General features: G+C 41.1%; 2 protein-coding genes across 3 annotated transcripts in view; both read right to left on the bottom strand.

Annotated features, from left to right (window-relative positions):
• The window catches only part of LOC147611307 (expansin-A2-like), a 67,124-nt gene extending 58,408 nt beyond the window's left edge, over window positions 1-8,716 (bottom strand). Inside the window, exon 1 of one of the 2 annotated variants that reach the window (XR_015263796.1) lies at window positions 8,211-8,694. Coding sequence is in view for 1 of the 2 variants with exons in the window: in XM_086784875.1 (XP_086641001.1) it covers window positions 8,283-8,654 (372 nt within the window). In the remaining variant the exon portion in view is untranslated. Of the gene's footprint in view, window positions 1-8,138 lie in introns of those variants that run through there. The other variant, XM_086784875.1, reaches the window with a different exon arrangement.
• A 4,707-nt stretch (window positions 8,717-13,423) lies between these two features.
• Window positions 13,424-14,569, bottom strand: LOC147611306 (expansin-A15-like). Its single transcript, XM_086784871.1, has 2 exons — window positions 14,294-14,569; window positions 13,424-14,193 (listed from the first exon to the last, which is right to left on the bottom strand). The coding sequence occupies exons 1-2, from the start codon at window positions 14,487-14,489 to the stop codon at window positions 13,568-13,570; spliced, it is 822 nt and encodes a 273-aa protein (XP_086640997.1). The 5' UTR covers window positions 14,490-14,569; the 3' UTR covers window positions 13,424-13,567.
• Window positions 14,570-15,028: the final 459 nt, after the last annotated feature.

The raw sequence follows: 15,028 nt of genomic DNA, 5'->3' as shown, positions 1-15,028 counted from the left end.
AAATGGGATCATGGTAAAAAATTATATTAAAACCCCCTCATGTGACATATCATTGAAAATATCTTGAAGATTAGAATCTAGATCTAAAATCTGTGACAAATTTAGAGTTGGCATGTTTAGGATATATCCAAAATTAAATGGAGTGATCAATTCCCAAAATATGATTTGGATATAAAAACAATCTGAATTTAAAAAACATACACAATGTTGTTTTGTATTTTTTTGTATGAAAATGAAATCTTTCACATTAGTGATCAAATTTTCTAACCTAGATGAGCACTTCTTGGATATATTTACACTTACTCAAAGTTTGGAGAACATTCTGATGCAAAGTATATGTTAAAGATGATTCATTATGTATTTGTTTGTTTAAACAATTGACATGACTTAAAGCATTGCATAACATTAAGACATAAAATGTAAGATTCTAGACAAGATATTAGAAAAGCCTCAATAGATTTACAAAAACCTGGAGTAACCTAGTGAAAATCAACTAACATTTTAACGTGTATATGTATCATCTATAAATTAAGGAATAAACTTTTAAGATTGACGAGTCATAAGATAGCTATAAACTATCACTATAAGGATCATGAAATATTTCATCGCCATTTCTTCTTTAAAACATTACACTAACTATGTTTTTATAATTATTATATTACACCTATATATTTTTCTTTCCTATGTAATATAATTGTAACATTCTCATAACCACCTTTATCATGTTAAAAACTAAGAAATGATTTTTGCTCTATCATCTCAAGCCATCATCATTCTTGTGCATAATAGCTCCACATTCTTAGCTCACTTTGTGTTATTGTCCCCACTATAGTCATGCTTAAATTTTTTGGCTTTACAAATTTCAGGGATGCTTTAGGTTTTAGTTTCATCTCTCTAAGACATGAGAAGCCAATGTCGTCCTAGCATTATGCAAAGACTTTGAAATTATACTATATCGTGGATTCTAAAAACTTGCTTAGAGTTCCTACTCATACCCACTTCTTCTAATGTTCATGAGACTATGGAGAATAATAAGGGGTTTTCTTATGCCATGCATTAAAAACACTTTCACTCTTTGCCATTAGAAAGACATTACTTTCCCCATGCATGCAAAAACATTTCTGGTCTATCCATCAACTATGGTTCACCATTGATGATTTCTGCTTTACCAAATTTTTCAAGAATTCCTCGCGTACTTTAGTGGTTTCAATATATCTCAACCACTCAACATCATTTGGTCTTCTTCTCAAATTTTCATTGCATTTCACATAGTAACACTTCTCTAACTTCGGGATACTTGTGGTCTCTCTAACGATGATCTCAAATTATTCCTCTTTATGCTAGTTTCACTTTATATGCTTTCTTGCGAGCGATGAGACTAAGGACCTGCTAACATCACTCTTAACATGTAAACTAATGTTGTGGAATTCTCCTCATGAAGGATTTTTTCTTCACATATATGGTACCAAACGTCTTCATTACATCAATTATAGCCAATAACTGCATCAAGAAGTTGCTTGCCTTCACATGAAAGGAATCTCCATCCTCTAGCTCTTCACACTCCCTCACACAAAGAATAGAAGAGGCATTGGTGCTAGTGTTGGATAATGTTGTAAGGCCATGTGTCTGGTGTAATAGCGAGTACCATCCTTATAACTAGCCACAAAAACTGCTAGCCCTAGGAGTATTGTTACACATTCATAAGATGATGGTGCTAACCTATCATGCTATCAAAACTCACTAAATTATCCAAAAACACAAATATTGTTCGCACTTAGAGCACATGGAGAGTGCATGTGTTAAATTCTGTAATTTTTCCATCTTATTATTTATGCTTAAAGGGGCCTTGAGAACATGTGTCATAGTAGCTAAAGGAATCTCTCTCTAGTGGGGAAGAATGAAAATGTTTTTGCATGCATGGCAAAAGTAATGTCTTTCTATGGCAAAGAGTGAAAATGTTTCTGCATGCATGGTGCAAGAGAACCCTTATTATTCTCCATAGTCCTATGAACATTAGAAGAAGTGGGTCTAAGTAGGAACTCTAAGCATGTTTATAGAGTCCATTAGGTAGTATAATTTCACAAGTCTTTACATAATGCTAGGAGGATGTTGGATTCTCATGTCTTAGAGAGATGAAGCTGAAACCCAGCGCATCCCTAGAGTTTGTAAAGCTAAAAAAATGAAGCGTAACCTTAGTGGGATAATAACACAAAGTGAGCTAAGAATATGGAGCTATTATGCACAAGAAAGATGATGGTTTAAGATGATAGCAAAAGCCATTTCTTAGTTCTTATTATGATAAAGGTGGTTATGAGCATGTTACAATTATATTACGTAGAAAGAAAATTATATAGGTGTAATATAATTATTATGTTTTTAAGAAGCAATGGTGATGAGATGTTCTTGACTATCCTTATAGTAATAGTTTCTAGCTATAAAATAACTCGTCAATCTTAAAAGTTTTTTTCTAAATTTATAGATGATATATATACACGTTAAAATATCGGTTGACTTACACTAGGTTACTCCAGTTTTTTTAATAAATCTATGGACACTTTTCTAATATCTTGTCTAGATTACATTTTATCTCTTAATGTTATGTAATGCTCATGTGAAAACAAGAGTTAAACAAATACATAATGAATCATCTTTAACATATGCCTTGCATCATAATGTTCTCCAAACTTTATGAGTAAGTGTAAAAATGTCCAAGATGTGCTCATCTAGGTTTGAAAAATGGATCACTAATGTGAAAGATTTCATTTTCATACAAAAATGTGGAAGATTGCATTTTCATACAAAACCATGTTGTGTCTGTTTTTTAAATATAGATTATTTTTATCCAAATCTAAATCTAACTCAATGTGCACATGGGAAAATAGGTCAAAGTGGGACCATGTTAAGGTGCATGCAATAGTAAAAAATAGGAAGCTTGAGTCTTGGATTTTTTTCAAAAGGAATATGTGGACCGAGAAGGGGATGCTCTAGTCTTATGCGATTCCCATGCAGGACTTACATTGGTGCAAAGAGTGAGATACTATTGTAGGGCCTTTGTCCCATGGAACAGGTTGTACATTGATCAAAACAAGCCACAAAAAAATGTTTTCCCTCCAAGCATGGTTAGCACCTTAATAAAATGGTTTTTGTCACCAATAATGTTGGACATTCTTTATAGCTCCTCTAGGAGGATGAAGAAAAAAAACTAACTATCACACAAACCATATGCATGCTCAACATTGTACACTAAGGGGGGGGGGAGAGAGAGAGAGAGAGAGAGAGAGAGAGAGAGAGAGTTCCCTTAGTTGTAAGAGAGCCACAATCTGCACAAAACCTATATAATAAATCTTTTTTATTTGGTTAGCGACTTGGTCATGTGGGAATTTTTATTCTTTTATGGTAAAAAGATATGTCTTAATAGCTTTCAAAATAGCACAATAAATCCAAATTAGTAGACTATTTAAAGGAGTATGATATATATAACATGGACCCATCCTATAGTGGTGGATATTCTACTACCTACATATTCAAACCAACGTAGCAAAGCCTTTTCATATTTTGTTAGCAAGTTACTTAGATAATGATAATTTCAATGCTTTTCTTTTGATAGATTTTCAAGAATTCCATTGTCGACCTAAATGCATTTGACCCCCCAAATCAAAATTGGGATGCTTCATCCTCCTTGCGTGACCAAGAGACTTAACCATTGATAAAGCTTTGTGGTTTTTGCTACCTTGACTAATAGAGAGTAATTTTGAGGTTAATTGAACTATAATTTAAGAGGACAAACTTACAACTATTAAATTTGTGAGTGGTAAATGTAAAGCTATGTTATGCATGCTATGAGGGTAAGAAAAAAGAGCAAAAATTTAGATTTACCAGCTCTTAGTTGATGTTATAGTTTGTCTTGCATGATAAAGATGTCACAATCATTGTCAAGAGGTGGCTAATATGCATATTGCTATCCTAGCTAAGGCAGGAATCCCATTAGTATCAAGGGTGCGAAAGTGTTATAAGGCCACATATCTAGTGCAGTAGCAAGTATCTGTCTCAAAACTAGCCAAAACAAATGCTAGCCTCGTTGATGGTGTTTCTATGCTTTCAAAAGATGATGGTGCTAGCCTATACGACTTGCAAAATTGTGGAGAAACACATGTTTTCAGCAGTTAGAGCATGTGGATTGGTGCATGTGTTAGTTGCTACAATCTAGCAATCTTGATCTTTTATGTTTGAAGAGGTCTTGAAGGCATGTCTCGAAGAGTCTATGTTTGAAAAGCTCTTAAAGGCATGTATTGTGGGGTGGGTGAAAGCAATCTCTTTTAAGCAATAGGGAAGCATGGAACTCTTAACATGGGTATCCTGGACATGTATGGGACAAGAGAATCCTTAATTTATGAGTCCCTATAGTGTCCTTGTTGCTTATTTACATGGAGAAGTTGCATGTAAAAATACGTTAGAGAAGGTGGCCACATCCATGATGTTCCTAGTTGCCTTCTTATCATATTGTCATTAAATAAAGCTTTCCCATCATATTGTCATAAAGTATAGTATACTTTGAGTATTGTAAGCCTCAATATATGACATATGTGGAACACAAAAAGCATGCTCAAGGGAGCATGCTTAGCTTGGTTGAGTATCTTACAGAATCACCGGTTGTGATTGAGCCTCATAATGCCAATCTTAAAAAAGCGACCAAAATAAAAAGCCCAGAGAGGAGTACCACTTTCCCTTTTAAGAGGAATACATACTCTCTACACACAGAAGAGTCATTTGAAACATATTGTATGAACTATACGGTTGAGAAAGCACATGAGGAATTCGATAATTCCCTTACAAGATTAAAACAATCTCTCAAAACCCCATTTGGAGGAATGCTCTTCTCTTATGGTGAAGCCAACATAACATCCACACTTGCACCATTAAGGACTCAACCTAAGTTATACCAAGACATAAAGAACTCCATAGAACAGGACTATGAGGATTCACAAGTTTCCAAATAGACCTCATTAAGAATTGTAAGAGGGCCAAGTGTGCCAGTTTACGCATTGGGTACTCTTGAAAATGATGAGAGCCAAACAGAGGATGAAAGTGAATGAGAATATGAAACAGAAACAAGATCTGAACATGAAATAAAAACTGAAACATCCATGGTTCCTTTGGAAGATTTTATCATGGTATGGTTGGATCACACAGGCAATGATGTTAAGCATAAATGTGCATTGATTAGCCCTTGAGCTAGTCCATAACATAATGACAATAGACACTTGGGTGTCAATGGGACTCCTAAACTCATCTCTACAAGCATAAGTTCTATGAATGTGACTCTTTTAAAAGTGTGTGCTCTTAGGAATAAGTCTTACATCATGTAATTTCTAGCATATAATGCATTGCACAACAAAGGAAGTTCTAGGGACCCACATTGGTGGGACTCCTTATAAAAAAGGACCAACTTTGGTGGTTATCCTTTTTAAATGGTGACAAGTTAAAAGTGTTTGCTCTTGGTAAAAGAGACTTACATCATGTAATAGCCACTTGATCCTCTATGCTGATATATACCAAATCTACATCACGTGCTGCTAGAACCTTCTGAATAGAGTTCTTTCACTGCACTCCACCGATCACCTTGTCTTGAAAAGCCATGGATAAAGGTCGAATTCTGAAATTGGTCGTCTTGATCATCGGCATCAATGTGATGAACCATCGACTAGCTTTTCCCTCTAACCATAGGTTCAACACATGTACTCATGCTACCCTTTATTCTCTCCCAATAGATTCTTCTCACCTTTTCACAGGTTCTTTCACATTTACACATCCTCTTTTACAGCCTCTAACCAAGGGCATGTTCCCGCACACACCCTATTCACTTATATATTTCAACATGTATAAAACTGCTCCCCATTAAATTTGGCTATTTCTTGTGCTGTACTCATGATGATGTGAAGGGAGTCTTACCTCTTGATTCAATTTCAAGATTCAAGAACAGTGTCTATCCTTTTACAACTATTATCAACATAAAATCACCAGAAATTACATTAAATTAAGGGTAACCAATTTGTACGGAATGGTTAGAGTATCAAACCAACTCCGAATTGCAATCTGAAGTTATAGAGATCTGTATCAGATACCTAATGGTTAATTTGAACCCTCAATTGCTTAGGCCCCCAAGGCAGCAACATAACTCTCTCTCTCTCACTTCCTCCATGGCTTCCCCCTTGCGCAACCCGACGAAGGCCATTCACTCATTACTACACCATTTGATGCCATTCAAAGCTTGGGGAGTTGAGCAAAGGCATTGTGAAGCTTGGTTGTAGCTCATTTGATGTATTTGGAGCTCATTGAAGTCATTTATCAGAGGTGTGCAGGTTTGCAGAAGTTCTGTCCAGAAACAGAGCATTATTAATCAAGGCATTAATCCTTGTCTATATCAAATTGGCCTAATTCCTTTGGTACAAGTAGAGTCCTATGAGTTGCTAAACTTTTGATTCAAAATTTTTTGACTTTGGCTCAGATTTGAAGGAGATAGAGCATTTTTAGTGAGAGGTGGTACCTGACATATGCAGAAAAAGGCAAACCAGGGAGCTACAAAACTTGGAGGTTCTCACTCAACTTGAAGAATTTGATCAAACTCTTCTAGGATATGTTGGAGCAATGTGTTATGAAGCCAATGAATGCATAAACATCAAATTTGAACAAGATTTGAAGGAATTAGAGCAAGATCTTTGACTGGTTCACGTGCGGACTCTCACGATCCCCTCGAACCATACTCTGATACCAGTGTTACATTCCCGTAACGCCGCTACGGGCGTTACCACAAGAGGGGACGGCCTCTGGCTCACCACCCAGCCATAGAGGAAGAATGAGGATTTCCCCTCATCCCCCATGCTATATAGTGTGTGGCCTGCCGTCCACACTAGCCTGGCGGCCCATGACTCCGCATGGGCGTCCTCTCCCACTGAACCCCGGACATGGCCATCCGGTCTGCCGTCAGGCGTTACAGCCTACGTGACAGAGAATCTAGCTTTCCCCTATGGCCATGGAAGGTTACCATGTGGGCTTTACCTATTGGCTATGAAATGCAAAAAGAAACATGGCTAGTGGGATTCGCCCTAGGTGCAGGTCTTCAATAGAAAGTGGTAAACATTTGTTATGGGAATGTGCAACTCTAAGGAGCACCTGGTGCAAAATGACTAAGTGGATAGAGAGGGGTCTGAACATGCAATCCTTTTGGGAGGACTGGTTACTTGGCAAGTGATGAGCTCAGTGGGCTGGTGTTTAACATTATCAGAACTTGCATCTTATGGGAAATCTGGACTAGTAGGAATGAAATTGTGTTCTTGAGGGCTACATGTACAGGGCTGTAGGAAATAGAGCTGATGTATAAATATGTATGCATGTGCTGGTCTGTATGTAATGCAAATAAAATTAGATCTTTAGAATTGGATTTGTTGATTTAGAATCTGCAGAGGAATATCCTTTGAATGTTTCCCTTATTTTGGCTAAGCTTCATGCATACTAGGGTTCTTTCCCTAATATTGATGGATTGGTGGCTACAGGTGAGATGTTGGATTGAGAAGAAAAGGCCTCCTAGATTCGGACCTAAAACTCGGAGATGGTACCGCAAGGAAAAGCAAACCGACCATACATTTGTTGCCTTTATTGAGAACCCGGTTGGCACTAGACCCACAGTTAAGGTTTGGTCGAAGCATGGGGGTATGCTAGAAAAACAATCCCCCCGTGGTTGTTGCAAAAAAAACAAAAAGAAGTAATGGTAGTGATGGGGATGGATTGTGGAGTGTTGTTTTTTTTTTCAATGATATATACTGATGTTAAAATATGAGGTGACTTCCCAATGTTAAAATATGAGGTGACTTCCCAAGTTCGGCTGTACTCCCCTTCTTCTTTGTGAATCTAAGGGGGGTCTTTTTTTGCATCTTGAACTTGCATTACAGTTGCCAAACTTGTACTTGCATTACAGTTTATATCATAAGGTTTCCAAACTTGAACTTGCATTCCAGTTTATATCATATAAGGTTTTCAAACTTGAACTAGAATGATTGAGTTCTTACATTTGTACTCATAGGTGAGATTACGTAAGAGAGATCTAAAATACATTAGAGAAGGCGACCACAGCCATGACCAGCAGCGGGCGGCTTTGCTGCCTCAGCATGCGAATCTACAGTACTTGCTAGATCACAACCTGTATGGTCCACCACCAGCAAGCCGAGGTGGTGTTGGCGCGGCGTGGCGCACATGAAGCTAAGCTAGTTGGAGTGGTGAATAATATCTTAGAACTGGTCGCCGCTGAAGGTCTGGCCGAAGTGCCAGTCGGCGGGGGCGACGTCGTAGGAGGTGAGAGTCGTGCCGTCGCTGGTGGTGACCTGGAAGGAGAGGCTCTGGCCGTCGAGCAGGGCGTTGCTCTGCCAGTTCTGTCCCCAATTCCTGCTCATGGGCTGCCAGCCGGTCTTGGAGCCCTTGATGGAGACGGCGCGGACGTCCCCAACTCCGCCTACGTTGGTGACGAGCACCAAGTTGAAGTAAGAGTGGCCGTTCATGGTGAAGTGGATGCCGCCCGTTTTAACGCACGGAACCCTCCGGTAGAGCACGGGCACGATTCCGCCTTTGTAGACGCCGATCTTCTCGAAGGCCGGCTGCGCCATGTCGAAGTGCTGCAGCGGGGGGTTGCACCAGCCGCCCGCGTTGTTGGGCGGGCAGAGGTTGGTGGCCGTGACCAGTACGGAGGCGTCGCTGAGCCTTATTTTTTTTGGTCTCCATGACCAAACAACTGCATGAACCATTTCCCACACTTGTGGATATGCGTTGTTCTCCCCATCAAAAAACCCTTCCAACAATTAGTGTAGGCCTCTGCATCTGTTATACCATTCTTCCTTGCACAAGGTCCCCAATACTGTATCAAAAGTTTCTTGTAGTTTGGTGACGTCCTATCCATATCAATCCATGATTCAACGATAGCAAGCCAAATGGGATAGATGTATCTATTATCTAGGAACAACAATATAAAGTAAACTGTAGCCCTAGATGCACTTTATATTACATTACCGGTGTGTCTCCCTTAATGTGAGGAACCAAAACTGAAGCGGTTTTGAGAGGCCTATAAGTGCTTCTTTCGCAAATCACAAAGGTAGCCATCATAATATCTCTTGAAGTTGGGGACTTATGGAAGAAGGAAGGGCACTGCAGAGGAAGTTGAGATAGTCCTTAACATATCCATCAAATGTGGTAAAGTGAAGGTCTGACCAACACTCAATTTCTTAGAAAACCTACTAAACATTGCATCTATGTCCTCGTGTATGTACCCAACCATTAAAAATCTCAATTGGACAACCTTGAAAACACCCCTTGTTTTGCAACAACAAGAGACAAATATGCAGTCAAGTATCAATTCTTGTTTTCACGTGCACAATTATCTAGCCTGCAGGAGAAAGCTCTCTGGAAACTTACGAAATGAGGAAGCCCCATGGGCACCCTCATTTGTAGACGGTTGGTCCACTGGAACGGGCATTGGTGTGGATGGTGCTCTTGATACTATGGGCCCTTCATTGTGGAAGTAGAACAACTTGCATGAGCTGCTTCAAAAGCTGGTGTGGGATACCTAGCTGTGGAAGTGGCATGCACATTATCACTTGACACCTGTTTAATAATAGGCACTTTACCACCATTGATATTGTGTTAGTCTAAAGCTTTCCTTGAGTTCAGAGCACCAAGAAGTGAAACAATGCTTCTTGGAAGCCCATTTGTTGCTAGATCACAAAGAGGATGCTTATCCATCCTCTCTAAGTTATGTAAACAGAGTGCAATGGAGTCAATTGTGAGATTGGAGTCAGGCAACCATAAACCATTTAGTGCAAAGTGCCCATAATGACCCTCCTCATTCCCATGGGTGATCATACCAATCAATGCCACCCATAGTTGCCATGCCGAATCTCTATCCTTTGGTACTGTTTGTAGTCTAGGAATGGATTTCTTCTTTTGATTTATCTTGTCGTGGATGATACACAAATTTTGTTTTGGTTGTGTTTCTAAAAATGTACGACATCTGTAGTACAAGCTTCTGCAACTTTGTTGTTGATTCATGTGAATGTTCCTTTCCTACCTAATCCTTACTCTTTCTTGTAGACTTGGCTAGACTCCCATTCTAGCCTTGAGTGAACTATACACACTGTACTTGGAGAACTCACTTATCTTTTTCAAGGCCATGTGTGGGAACTCTTTATTCAAAATTCTCCCAAAAGAAGACTTGGATATATTTTTTCCATATCCCAATTGATCAAGTGTTGTGTTGATCTTATCTAATATTTCCACTTGCTTATATGTTAGTGGTATCTTTAATTGAGTCTCCCTTAAACCATCCAACATAGTTCTACTCTTGTTAGGCATATGCTTTGAGTTCATTTCCACAAAGTCTTGAACTAGTGCTCTAGCCACACTAGTATGCTCTAGGCTTCTTCTCATTATTCCTGTGTTTCCATGCACATGTTGATGTCGCACACACCAGCCTCAAAATTTTTAAGGATGTCTTTGGGATTCCATGCACTTCATACCATGCTCGACAATAGACAATCCTCCCAGTGAGCTTAATTTCATATTTAAGCTTCTGTGTTTTTGAGTCTTGAAGCCAAGATATGGAGAGCACATCATATGCATAGTTTGTACGGGTTTCTTGAGACTGCCCCCAAAACTCTTGGTGTATTCTTAGTACCATGTCACAATACGCAAGATGACAACATTTACTCTGATGGGTTCATTTGGTTGGTCACCTAGGCCCACGGTGAGCAACTTTGCCTCCTGTTGGATTGCCCTTCTCTATTTTGGAATTCTATTTTATGAAAGTGTAGGTCCTTTTTTTAATGTTGGGGAATCATTAACAACCATTGGAAACTCATTAGTGGTTTGTCCTCCATCAACATGCATGGTCTCAATGGCTACATAACATGGTAATGGGATGTTGTATAGCATTTTATTCTGTTTAATGGGCCACTTAACTAAGCTGATGCTATCCACAATCCTCACCAAGTTGTGTAAAGTTGACACAGTTATTTGGAAACATATACAAGATCAACCCCTTGTACATCATCTGAGTCTTGCTCTAATCCCATAAAAAGGACCTTTTTGTTCTTCCAAGATACTCAAAATTTTAGATCATTCTCCAAATATGTTATTGGCATTGCATCTACAATTCGAGGTTCCATAAGATCTGTTTGTTCATCTTCACTTTCAATAGGCCCTCCAAAACTCATAAAGTCACCTTAGAAAAGGCCTTAAAAACATCTTAGGTCATCGGACGCTACTCCAGAATACACCTCTTAGCTCACTTGTATCCATTGTAGGAAAGGGAAGATGTGCATCCTTTACACAATCCTCCACAAATACAGAAACATTCCCTTGCCCAATCCTTGTACCATTGTAATAACAAGTTTGATCTACTCTAGACACGCAACCAATACCAATAGATATGTTTACTACCATCATATAGACCTTGAATCTAGGTTGAACATCCATCCTTGTCATTTTAACATAGGATTATAAAACATTCTCTACATGTGCATGCATAATATAACAAGAATATGCATGGTAGAATTGCCCTATGGCCAACCTTGTAAGCACAATGCATTTAAGAATATCCACATGGTCATTCTACCATGCATTATGTGATTGAAACAATGGCCTTAGGGCCAATCTAAAGCACATTTATGGATGGTACAATGGCCCTAGGTCTATTCCATCATGAAATCTTGATAGAATGGCCCAAGGGAGCACAAGATAATCTAGAGTGACCCTTGCAAGAGAATCCAGTTTGGACCTAGGAAAACCTACCAAGAAAACATCTACATCCTCTTTGCTAGTAGCTTTGCCCTAGAACCAAGCTACCATCAACAAAGAAAAAGCATATTTGCTGGTAGATTGGTCCTAGGGTCAAACTGCCCAACAAAGATGATGTAGATTTGTTCATGGTAGCCTTGGCCCTAGGGCCAAGCTAGATTTTATTGTGTTTGGTAGCTAAACTCTCTTGTGTTCCCTTGGGCTATTCTTGTAGGCAAAATGTACTTTAGAATGACCCTAGGGCCATTCTACCTACACAATGTGCTTCAAAATGACCCTAGGGCCATTTTCTACTCCCTTATATCAAATGTTGGTAAATTTTAGAATGGTCATTGGGCCAATCTCTACATATTCTTGCATAAAATATGAAAATATCAAGACTTGCAAGAATGGTCTTAGCTCTGTTCTCCACTTCCATTGTGCCAACCACTGGTAAATTTTAGAATTGTTCTCCTTGGGGCAATCTCTTAAAGAGATTGGCCCTAGGGAACAAAAGATAATCTAGATTGACCCTTGAAAGAGAATCTAGCTTTCCCCTATGGCCATGGAAGGTTACTATGTGGGCTTTACCTATTGGCTATGAAATGCAAAAAGAAACATGGCTAGTGGGATTCGCCCTAGGTGCAGGTCTTCAATAGAAAGTGGCAAACATTTGTTATGGGAATGTGCAGCTCTAAGGAGCACCTGGTGCAAAATGACTAAGTGGATAGAGAGGGGTCTGAACATGCAAACCTTTTGGGAGGAGTGGTTACTTGGGAAGTGATGAGCTCAGTGGGCTGGTGTTTAACATTATCAGAACTTGCATCTTATGGGAAATCTGGACTAGTAGGAATGAAATTGTGTTCTTGAGGGCTACATGTACAGGGCTGTAGGAAATAGAGCTGATGTATAAATATGTATGCATGTGCTGGTCTGTATGTAATGCAAATAAAATTAGATCTTTAGAATTGGATTTGTTGATTTAGAATCTACAGAGGAATATCCTTTGAATGTTTCCCTTATTTTGGCTAAGCTTCATGCATACTAGGGTTCTTTCCCTAATATTGATGGATTGGTGGCTACAGGTGCCTAAAACTCGGAGATGGTACCGCAAGGAAAAGCAAACCGACCATACATTTGTTGCCTTTATTGAGAACCCGGTTGGCACTAGACCCACAGTTAAGGTTTGGTCGAATTATCGGGGTATGCTAGAAAAACAATCCCCCCCGTGGTTGTTGCAAAAAAAGCAAAAAGAAGTAATGGTAGTGATGGGGATGGATTGTGGAGTGTTGTTTTTTTTTTCAATGATATATACTGATGTTAAAATATGAGGTGACTTCCCAAGTTCGGTTGTACTCCCCTTCTTCTTTGTGAATCTAAGGGGGGTCTTTTTTTACATCTTGAACTTCCATTACAGTTGCCAAACTTGTACTTGCATTACAGTTTATATCATAAGGTTTCCAAACTTGAACTTGCATTCCAGTTTATGTCATTTAAGGTTTTCAAACTTGAACTAGAATGATTGAGTTTTTACATTTGTACTCATAGGTGAGATTACGTGAGAGAGATCTAAAATACATTAGAGAAGGCGGCCACAGCCATGACCAGCAGCGGGCGGCTTTGCTGCCTCAGCATGCGAATCTACAGTACTTGCTAGATCACAACCTGTATGGTCCACCACCAGCAAGCCGAGGTGGTGTTGGCGCGGCGTGGCGCACATGAAGCTAAGCTAGTTGGAGTGGTGAATAATATCTTAGAACTGGTCGCCGCTGAAGGTCTGGCCGAAGTGCCAGTCGGCGGGGGCGACGTCGTAGGAGGTGAGAGTCGTGCCGTCGCTGGTGGTGACCTGGAAGGAGAGGCTCTGGCCGTCGAGCAGGGCGTTGCTCTGCCAGTTCTGTCCCCAATTCCTGCTCATGGGCTGCCAGCCGGTCTTGGAGCCCTTGATGGAGACGGCGCGGACGTCCCCAACTCCGCCTACGTTGGTGACGAGCACCAAGTTGAAGTAAGAGTGGCCGTTCATGGTGAAGTGGATGGCGCCCGTTTTAACGCACGGAACCCTCCGGTAGAGCACGGGCACGATTCCGCCTTTGTAGACGCCGATCTTCTCGAAGGCCGGCTGCGCCATGTCGAAGTGCTGCAGCGGGGGGTTGCACCAGCCGCCCGCGTTGTTGGGCAGCGCGTCGTTGGGCGGGCAGAGGTTGGTGGCCGTGACCAGTACGGAGGCGTCGCTGAGGCACCACTCGGGATCGGCGGCCACATCGCACTTGATCTCGAAGCAGGCGCCGCAGCTAAGGCCGGCGTTGAAAAGCGCCGTGCTGAGGGCGGCGGTGTTGGTGCCGTAGCCCGAGGAGTAGAGGTCCCCGTAGCCGCAAGCGCCACCTGGACACATAGCATGAATCGATCTCAATTTCAGTTCAAGGGTTGATCAGCCACAGCATGCCGACTGAAATGGCAATAACAGCTCATAATGTAAATGTACCCATGGTGCCGGAGGCGTCGCTTCCGCCGTAGAAAGTGGCATGGGCGTTGGTCCACCCGCTCTGCTCGGAGCCGCCGCCGCCGTAGTAGGAGGCCAGGGCCGGAGCACCCATGAGGAGCAGGAGAAGCAGCGGGATAAGCGGGGCAATATTAATGCTGCGGGGGAGGAGAGTCCACATAATTGTAGCAATTGCCATTCAATTGACGCACTGGCGAGCTTAGCTTAGCTTAGCTTAGCTTGGCTCGGCTTGGCTGCGTGGCTAATTGGCTTGCTGCGGCCGGTTGGGGACGGGCTCCTTATATATGAGGCCCTAGGGATGGGATGGCACGTTGGGGACGGAATTCGAAGCCGCGAGAGCTCAGACTGTGAGCAGCAGCTTGCAGGAAGGAAGGGGGACAAGGCAAGACTCTGCAACAAGTCGTGGTTCGTTGGTGTCGCAGCTGTAGGACCGACGTCGAGGTAACATGGATGCTATAATTGAAGGTGATCCTTTTTGCAGCAATGCACATGTTTAGCGTCTCCGCGTCCACACCACACCACACCAACGTTCAGACGCCAATCAGACCCACAAACCGTCAGGCCCACTCGATTAATGCAATCAGACATGCGAGCTGATGATGGGAGGTGAGAGCAGCTCGGCGGAAGCCCATATTTAATTTGCCTGGATGAGCAACATAGAGGCCTCATGCCGGACCGGGACGTCTCCTTCGACAAGGACGAGTGCGTGCAGAACGT

Source organism: Cibotium barometz, chromosome 47, assembly GCF_041138505.1.
Source record: "Cibotium barometz isolate CiBa-2024 chromosome 47, ASM4113850v1, whole genome shotgun sequence".
NCBI classification, from domain to species: domain Eukaryota; kingdom Viridiplantae; phylum Streptophyta; class Polypodiopsida; order Cyatheales; family Cibotiaceae; genus Cibotium; species Cibotium barometz.
The sequence above is the reverse complement of the archived record's forward strand: the minus strand, read 5'-3'. Positions and strand labels throughout refer to the sequence as shown.